Below are 10333 nucleotides of genomic sequence, written 5' to 3'. Positions count from 1 at the left end.
TTGTTTTAACATCATTATGATGTAGGATCGTGGAATGCTTAAATAATAATAATAATAATAATTCTGCTTTGTCGGACACCCCCCACATCCGCAATCACCAAATTCAATTTTAACTATGGGTTACAATTTTAACTGACTTCTAAAATTAGACTACAATTGAAAACTAAAATAAATAGATAAAATTGTAAAAAGTGATAAAGGTTTGAATTTTTTGACAATTTGGCTTGAAATAAATGATCTTTCCAACTTATTTCTTGGAATCCTCTTAAATTGAAGATTCACAAGAGTGTGGAGAAATTGTTGAAATTGTAATTGTACACTTACTAATTTGACATGTTCTGTCTAGGTTTTGTCGTTGAAATATTTAAAAACTTGTCATAATTTTAAGACTTCAAATTGAGAGATTTGTGATTGCCTTGTGTCCGCCCTCTCTTCGATTGGATGTCCATTTCATAGGTGTCTTCTAAATGTGTCGCACGCACCTACTGGGTTAAATTTAAACAATTAACAACAATAGTTTCATTTTTCACTTTATTTTTTTTTTATTTTGCTAAAATTTAGTAAAATACACACTGAAATATACGATTTTAGGGCATGAGACCTAGGGGTGATTGAGTAGGAGTTGAACTTCATCTTCATCCCTTTCAAATTAATATGTTCGCTTTTTTGGATTGGCTTCATTTATGGAAGTTGAATGTGAAATACTTCATTGGGAGTGTTCGCATCAAGTGGCCTAAAATTAGGATCGAAGGAAGATTGAGCTTCTTTTTTTTCTTTGACCTTTTTCCTATTAGTTGTAGAACGCTTAGGTGAACTTCACTTTTGTGTGTGTGTAAATAAAAAATTAGTAATAATAAAAAAATTAATTAAAAATTTGAGTGGGAATTGGGAGAGATTAGAAAATGAAAAAGAGCAATGACACATAGAAAGAAGAGTGAAATTGTTTGAAAATTGTTGTATTTATAAGTTAAAATAACTTTTCATATTTTAAAAATGCCCTAAAAAATTAGCTATGGGTTCATGGTTTTCGATTTCGATTTGAGGTCTATCTAGAAATAGAAACCAAACTAAAATTTCGGTACAGTTTTAGTTCTATTCTTAATTGTTTTAGTTGTAGTTCAGTACGACTTTCAATTTTTCAGTTCCGGTTCAATTCTTGATTCTTAAGACAATTTTATATAATTATTTTCATAAAAAATCATACTTGAATTAACATTTAAGTTTTGAATGAGTTATTAGTATATAATATATCATATAATATATCTTTTGTAAATTATATAATTTTTGTACAGGTACATATATAATTTAAGATTAAACATATTAGATAATAAATATTATAGAATATAGTAGTACAAATATATCATATAATATACCTTTAACTATGTATTAATTAAGTAATCTTTAACTATAATATGTATTATAATAGTACACTTAAGAGGCATTTTGTATAAAGATAACAAGGGACAATTATTACCCTTACAATTTTTAACTCTTCATTAATGTTATTTGAATATTTAAAAAAATTAAGTTAATTTCATTTATACCATTTTAAAGAGTTAAATCTTGAAAGACTGAGTTAATAATTATCCTCTTTAAAAGTTAACATACAATGATAACATTTAACACTTAATTTTTTAACTTTCTATTAAACACATCTTATAATTAAAAATTTATAAGGTAATTTAATATATTTATAACTAAAACTATTATAAAAATACAAATAAATGAAATATAATAATATATTATATTTTGTCCATAATTATACATATATAAATATATATATATATAATTAAATTAAAAATATATAATACATCTAAAAAAATCATAAATAAACATATGTAAACATTCAGCTCTAAATCATGCTGTATTTCAATTACATAAAATTATAATTTTGTTTTTCGTGAAAAATCAAAATTAAGTTAAAGTATCAAAAAATTCAATTCGATATGATTCTTATCAATTCAGTATGATTTTTTAATTATGATTAGTACGCGAAAATTATGCACAACGCTAATTGTTTGACTGCCATTAGAGATAAAAATTTTAAAAATAGAAATGACGCTGCTAAACCAAGACACCGTGTGGCACTCCTTTGCATGCCACAGCACGCATTGGTTGGGCCATCTAACACCTCTTGATTCAGCCGTGTCAATCTTTTTTAACATAAAATTATAATTCCAACCATATCAGACTTTTCAATGAATCATCGGATTCCAATTTAGGGCTAGGAGGGAGATCAAAGCTAACCCTCCTCGCCCTAAGGTTGTGTACATATTTTGACCGTCAATATTTACATATAATATTTATTTGAGAGATGCTTAACTACATGTCTATTTATTTTGAGGTTGTTTATATTTCAAAGAGTCAATGTTTATATTTGAAAGAGTCAATGTTGTATAATGGATGAAGTCACAAGAGTGCAAACAGAATAAAAATTTTCCCAACTACATATACATAAAAGGAAATCTTAGAAGGGTTGAGAGTGCCAGCGCAAGGTCGACAGCTTGTTTGGCTTTTCATCCGTTTAAACCTTAGATCCAGCATATCTAAACACAGCAGCAGTGCAGAACCGCTAGTTATTGGAATAGAAACTGAATGGAGGAGACAGAAAACTCACCTTAACTTTGCTCCAAAGCTTTATTTTTGTTAGAAAATGGGTATGTTCAGATAAGCACAATCACTCACAATAATAGTTCAGTCTGGCAATCAAGTCTCATCCTCACAATGTACACCACACCTTAAATTTCCCTGAGAGCTTATACATGTGCAATAGTTTAATAAATCAATGTTAATCTTAGTTATCTCCAACAAAATATACACAATCAACTTCCATAATGACTGTTTGCCGCCATATGAACAATAGGATCTCATAATAACCGCACTATTTTCGTTCTGTTGTTACACCAACAACAACATTGCTCACCTGCAAAATTCAGAAATTTTATTAGCACATACATAAGAAAGAAAGAAAGGTAGATTAAAAAAATGGAATAAAGTTTTACCAGATTTCCACTTTCATCAACAGACATGGGGTTTTCCACAACAACAGTTTGAGTCTGAGAATGGGGTGTTGACTGCCAGATTGGCATTAAGAGGAGAACAAAATTAGTAAGCATCAGATAGGTCAAAAAAATAAAAGCCCAAATATACCTCCAGCCAAGATCAGCAAAGGTCAATTACTCACTGTTGAAGTAGATGGTATCATTCCGGTAGCACCATTAGGTCGATTCGCAGGAAGTGGAACCCTCACATTAGCCATCTGCAACATATATAACATAGTATCGAAAGAACATCAGCACTTACCAATGACATCACAATGACAAAGTCGTGAAAACTAGAATGCCTTCTTTGACAAACGATAGAATGGAGAAAAAAAAAATTATAGGTGAGCTAGGTTGAGATGATAATTGAGATAATAGGTTAGACAGCAGAAGCACATATTCACCAACAAGCCAAAGAAGCCTATTTGCAACTTCTTTAGGCCCCTTATTTTATGTCCCAATTTAAAAAAGAAAGGAATTCCTTTTCCTTGCTAACATATTTATCTCTGCCCTTTAGACTTTATTATTATAACAGCAGTGTTGATTTGGCAAAACTGCCAACAAAATGACCAGACAAACCTCAAGGGATAACAGGAAAGGATGGGAAGAAATTTAGTGAATGCACCTACTTCAAAGGGGGCATGTAAAGATGACAATAATCATTTTATAGGAACAACTACATAATGATTGTCTCTGCAAATAAAATTGTTACAGCAACAATCCAGCCAGAGGTAAAAGTTTGCTCTCCTTTTGAGTTTCTAGCATCAATTATACCTCCATTACATGATTTTAATCTGAATAAATCATGGCTGTCTATTTGCAATAATTTAACAACAAATATGCCAAAGGCCGGGCAATCAGATGGACAGGATACACCTCAAGTTTAAGAGTAACAGTGGATAATTTTAGCAATTCAATGTTCTTCTGTTCATGATCCATATTCACTGCATTCCATGTAGCTCAGAAAGTCAAATTTCTCAATCAGATGGTACAGAACGAATAATTATTCAGTGCATTGGTCCCACCACGATCTATGGTCAGAACACAACTATTGTATACAACAGTTTTATTGAATAATTTTCCATACTGAACATAAAGCGCATCCTAGATGAAGAAATTTAAGTTCAATAATCTTATGATTTTAAATACAGATTTGTACTGCTTATGTTAAAAATCAAATTCACTAGGTCACGTTTTAGTTGGGTTCAAAATTTTGCAGTAACAATAAAGCCAAAAGTGAAAGTTTACTTTCTTCTAAGCTTCTATGCATTGTTGCTACCTCCACTATACAACTGCAACCCAAATAAATCTTGGTCCCCCACAGTCAAAAACCCTATATCCTCAAATGCCAAAGTCCAGGCAATCAGTAGGCAACATATGCCGCTGACTACATGTTAACTAGAGTTTTACAACACCTTGTAAGCCACTTCTTGGGCACAGTTCTATACTCATGCCAATCATACAAACCAGAACCTACTACAAAAGTTCAGCAATTTAAGTTCAGTCCATGATCTGCATTATTTAATCTGATACAGGCAAATCCAAGAATTCAAATATCTCAACTAGGCAGTATACTAAATCATGCTATTCAAAAGCTACATGAAATTGAAGATAATTTCAAAGCTTGAACAAAAATACATACAGTATACTAGATTATCTTTAATACAGTGTATACTTACACTAACATTAGAAACATATTGGCAGATAGCACATTTGACAGATGGAGCTCCATATGGATACATGAGTGTTGTCCGGCAGTTCCCACAATTGATGTGAGCAACTTGGCTAGATACTTTTCCACACACAGCCAGAAAAATCCAAATAATCAAAAGAATTAAAAAAAAATTGATATACCCCATGCAATCTAGAAATATATTAGTATAACATAGACAAGTTAGACCCAATAAAATAACACAAAAAAAAAAGTGCATCGCAACCATTTCCCAAAAGCTTTTTTTTTAAATAATAATAATAATTAATGAAGTGTGTTTAGTCAGCCAGCTTCCAGCTCTAAATGAAAGGATCTTGTAAAGGCAACCCAAGGAATGGATGGATTATTGAAGGTGGAATGTGTTGAATTCTGTAAATGTCCACTTAAACTTCAGTAGCACTTCTCTAATTTAATAATAATATGTATGGAGCACATAATGCTGTGAAATGCATTCTCTCATATAAGCAACAAAGAGACAGAGAGAGAGAGAGAGAGATTTCACATAGATTGACCACAACAAATTCTCTTCTTATAATTGCTGGAACATACATATTTTTTATTTTAAAAAAAATAAAAAAATAAATAAATAAGATAGAAGTTTCAGAAATAGATTGACCACCATATGCATTCTCATCTTTAGAAGAGGAAGTCAGTCTCCAACAGTTACATTTCAGAGGATAGTCAATATCATTTGATGCCTTTAAATCCAATTGATTGTTCTATGATTTTTGTTATGGAAAGTCAATCACTATATTATTTGTCTGTATATTCTGTATTATGTATTCCTATTTAAGATTTCTTATTCAGGATTTCTTCCTAATTAGTAGAACACAATTATAGGAATCAATTGTATATATATATACCCATGTACAAATTAATTGAAATTAAGGAGAATCATCTCTTTCTACATGTTATCAGAGCAGGTTATCTATCTAGGGTGACTATTTGTTCTCACCACTCAGCTCAGGAGAGACCTTAGCCGCCAACCGGCCGTTTCGACTCCGATCAACATCGCCTCAACCCCCTCATTCCAACACTGTGTGTTGTTGCCTGATCCAGTATACCATTATAGGACTTCTGAGGTTGGCTCTCAGATCCTATTTCAATATTTGCTTGATTTGTGATTTTGGATTATTTCGCTGCTGTAAGCACTTTGGATTAGCGTTTCGGTTAGTTTTCTTAGTCTCAACAAACGACAGACAATAAGAATGTTATTTCTGATGTGATTCCAGTGATAACTAAGAACACGGAACACAAACTTAATGATTCGAATTACCTAGAGTGGAGTAAGACTATTAGAGTCTATTTACGTAGCATTGATAAGGATGATCACCTTACTAAAGATCCACCTACGGATGATACATGACAAACTTGGCTAAGGGAGGATGCTCGGTTGTTTTTTCAGCTTCGGAACTCGACTCACAGTGAGGTAATTAGTTTTATTAATCACTATGAATTTGTTAAGGAATTGATGGATTACTTAGATTTTCTGTATTATGATAAAGGGAATATCTCCCGTATTTATGATGTTTGTAAAGCATTTTACCATGCTAAGAAAGAGGATAAATCTCTCACGGCTTATTTTATGGATTTTAAACGGGTATATGAGGAACTTAATGTATTGTTGCCTTTTAATCCTGATGTGAAAGTTCAGCAGGCCCAACGGGAGCAACTAGTTGTTATGAGTTTTCTTGCAGGCCTTCCTTCAGAGTATGAGACTGCTAAATCTCAGATTCTCTCCAGTTCTGAGATTTTCTCTTTGCATGAAACGCTCACATGGTCCTTCGTACAGAGAGTACCCAATCTTCACAGCTTGCCAGTAGTGCTCTTATTAGCCGTAATCCAAATGGACAACAGGGTAATAGAAGAGGAAGTAGAGGAGGAATTACAGACAATAGAAGTAATCAGCGTAATGGAGAGGCTAGTTCTAATCAGGACTCAAGAGGAATCATTTGTTATTATTGCCATGAGTCTGGCCATACAAAATATAATTATCCGCAACTTCAGAGGAAAAATCAGCGATCACAGATGGCAAATATGGCAGCAGAGGATTCTACAGTATCTTCCTCTAAGAAAACTATTTTGGTATCTGCAAAGGATTTTGCACAGTTTTTCCAGTATCAATCACTATATTATTTGTCTGTATATTCTGTATTATGTATTCCTATTTAAGATTTCTTATTCAGGATTTCTTCCTAATTAGTAGAACACAATTATAGGAATCAATTGTATATATATATACCCATGTACAAATTAATTGAAATTAAGGAGAATCATCTCTTTCTACATATTATCAGAGCAGGTTATCTATCTAGGGTGACTATTTGTTCTCACCACTCAGCTCAGGAGAGACCTTAGCCGCCAACCGGCCGTTTCGACTCCGATCAACATCGCCTCAACCCCCTCATTCCAACACTGTGTGTTGTTGCCTGATCCAGTATACCATTATAGGACTTCTGAGGTTGGCTCTCAGATCCTATTTCAATATTTGCTTGATTTGTGATTTTGGATTATTTCGCTGCTGTAAGCACTTTGGATTAGCGTTTCGGTTAGTTTTCTTAGTCTCAACAAACGACAGACAATAAGAATGTTATTTCTGATGTGATTCCAGTGATAACTAAGAACACGGAACACAAACTTAATGATTCGAATTACCTAGAGTGGAGTAAGACTATTAGAGTCTATTTACGTAGCATTGATAAGGATGATCACCTTACTAAAGATCCACCTACGGATGATACATGACAAACTTGGCTAAGGGAGGATGCTCGGTTGTTTTTTCAGCTTCGGAACTCGACTCACAGTGAGGTAATTAGTTTTATTAATCACTATGAATTTGTTAAGGAATTGATGGATTACTTAGATTTTCTGTATTATGATAAAGGGAATATCTCCCGTATTTATGATGTTTGTAAAGCATTTTACCATGCTAAGAAAGAGGATAAATCTCTCACGGCTTATTTTATGGATTTTAAACGGGTATATGAGGAACTTAATGTATTGTTGCCTTTTAATCCTGATGTGAAAGTTCAGCAGGCCCAACGGGAGCAACTAGTTGTTATGAGTTTTCTTGCAGGCCTTCCTTCAGAGTATGAGACTGCTAAATCTCAGATTCTCTCCAGTTCTGAGATTTTCTCTTTGCATGAAACGCTCACATGGTCCTTCGTACAGAGAGTACCCAATCTTCACAGCTTGCCAGTAGTGCTCTTATTAGCCGTAATCCAAATGGACAACAGGGTAATAGAAGAGGAAGTAGAGGAGGAATTACAGACAATAGAAGTAATCAGCGTAATGGAGAGGCTAGTTCTAATCAGGACTCAAGAGGAATCATTTGTTATTATTGCCATGAGTCTGGCCATACAAAATATAATTATCCGCAACTTCAGAGGAAAAATCAGCGATCACAGATGGCAAATATGGCAGCAGAGGATTCTACAGTATCTTCCTCTAAGAAAACTATTTTGGTATCTGCAAAGGATTTTGCACAGTTTTTCCAGTATCAAGCATCTCTAAAGCCTATCAGTTCTCCTATCACTGCGATCGCTAAGTTAGGTAAATCCACTACATGCTTTGTATCTTCCTCATCCAAATGGGTTATTGATTCTAGTGCGACAGATCACATGACAGGTAATTCTAGTCTTCTATCTGCTTTTCAGTCTAATCTCACTTCCTCTACTGTTACTTTAGCTGATAGTTCTACTTCTTGTGTCATGGGTTCTGGAACTGCAAACCCAACTTCGTCAATTTCTTTGTCATCTGTTTTGTGCCTACCAAAATTCTCTTTTAATCTACTTTCTGCTAGTAAACCTACTCGTACCTTAAATTGTTCTATTTCCTTTTTTCCTGATCAGTGTTTGTTTCAGGATCTTACGACGAAGCAGATTATTGGTAGAAGACGTGAGTCAGGTGGTCTCTACATTCTGGAAAATCATGTACCGCGGTCGCTTGTTTGCTCCAGTACCTTAACACCTCTTGAAGCTCATTGTAGATTGGGCCATCCTTCTTTGTCTACCATGAAGAAGCTATGTCCTCAGTTTCAATCTTTATCAGTATTAGAATGTGAGTCGTGTCAGTTTGCAAAACATCATCGTTTACCTTTTGCGTCTAGAGTCAATAAACGGGCTTCATCCCCTTTTGAGTTAGTTCATTCTGATGTTTGGTGTCCTTGTTCTGTTACTTCTAAAACTAGATTTTGTTTATTTTACTTTTGCTGATGATTACTCTCGTGTTACCTGGTTATATTTAATGAAGAATCGTTCTGAGTTATTTTCTATCTTTTGCGCATTTTGTAATGAAATCAAAACTCAATTTAATATTTCTATGCGCATATTAAGAAGTGACAATGCCAAAGAATACTTTTCAGCACAATTTCAGTCTTATATGACACAAAATGGCATTCTTCATCAGTCTTCCTGTGTGGATACCCCATCCCAAAATGGCGTAGCCAAAAGAAAAAATCGGCATCTTTTTAAGGTAACTCGTGCTCTTCTTTTTCATATGAAAGTTCCTAAACACTTTTGGGCGGATGCAGTTTCTACGGCATGTTTTTTTATCAATCGTATGAGGATATTCCATATACTGCTTTATTTCCTACAAAATCTTTGCTCTCTGTTGAACCCCGTATTTTTTGTTGTATCTGTTTTGTGCGTGATGTTCATCCACAGGTTACTAAATTGGATCCAAAGTCTCTCAAATGTGTCTTCCTTGGGTACTCCCGGCTGCAAAAAGGGCACCGTTGTTTCTCTCCTACTCTTAATTATTATCTTTTTGCTGCAGATGTCACATTTTTGGAGTCCACTCCATTTTTTCCTCAATCATCTGTGTATGAGAGTCAAGGGGAGGAGGATGATCTCTTAATATATACTGTCCAACCAATGTCTAGTCCTCTCCCACAGAATGTTCTTTCTGTCTCTAGACCTACTCGACCTCCCGTTGTTCATGTTTACTCCAGGAGATTGGAGATTCCCGACTCAAATCCTCCACCAGCTACTTCGTTGGGAGATCCTGTATCTCATACTGATCATGATTCTGATATAGACTTACCCATTGCTCTTCGTAAACGTAAACGTTCATGTACTTACCCCATCTCTTCTTTTGTTTCTTATAATCAATTGACTTCTTGTTCTCGGTGTTTTGTTACTTCTTTAGACTCTGTTCCTATCCCTAATACTATTTGTGAGGCACTATCTCATCCTGGCTGGTGTGCTGCTATGAAAGAGAAAATGAAGGCTTTAGATGCTAATGGTACATAGGCACTGTTGCCTTTGCCCACTAGTAAGAAAGTTATTGGTTGCAAATGGGTATTTACAGTAAAGGTAAATCCTGATGGTTCTGTGGCTAGGTTAAAAGCACGCCTTGTAGCAAAAGGATATGCTCAGACATATGGGGTTCATTACTCTGACACTTTTTCTCTTGTAACTAAACTTACTTCTGTTCGCTTGTTTATCTTTTTAGCAGCTACATATGATTGGCCCCTGCACCAATTGGATATCAAGAATGCTTTCCTTCATGGTGATCTTCAGAAGGAGGTGTATATGGAGCAACCACCTAGGTTTGTTGCTCAGAGAGAGTTGGGTAAAGT

At 34.3% G+C, this 10333-nt stretch overlaps 1 protein-coding gene across 2 annotated transcripts in view; it reads right to left on the bottom strand.

Annotated features, from left to right (window-relative positions):
• Positions 1–2613: 2613 nt before the first annotated feature.
• LOC110660561 (protein LSD1) overlaps positions 2614–10333 on the bottom strand; it is a 46320-nt gene continuing 38600 nt past the window's right edge. Inside the window, exons 5-8 of one of the 2 annotated variants that reach the window (XM_021818908.2) lie at positions 4727–4833; positions 3185–3259; positions 3003–3074; positions 2614–2923 (exon numbers count right to left, since the gene is read on the bottom strand). In XM_021818908.2, the coding sequence (XP_021674600.1) occupies positions 2882–2923; positions 3003–3074; positions 3185–3259; positions 4727–4833 (296 nt within the window). In that variant the 3' untranslated portion in view covers positions 2614–2881. Of the gene's footprint in view, positions 2924–3002; positions 3075–3184; positions 3260–4720; positions 4834–10333 lie in introns of both variants that reach the window. The other variant, XM_021818907.2, reaches the window with a different exon arrangement.

The sequence above is a fragment of the Hevea brasiliensis genome, chromosome 4 (genome assembly GCF_030052815.1).
Source record: "Hevea brasiliensis isolate MT/VB/25A 57/8 chromosome 4, ASM3005281v1, whole genome shotgun sequence".
Classification (NCBI taxonomy): domain Eukaryota; kingdom Viridiplantae; phylum Streptophyta; class Magnoliopsida; order Malpighiales; family Euphorbiaceae; genus Hevea; species Hevea brasiliensis.
This window is presented reverse-complemented; position numbering and strand designations above follow the sequence as displayed.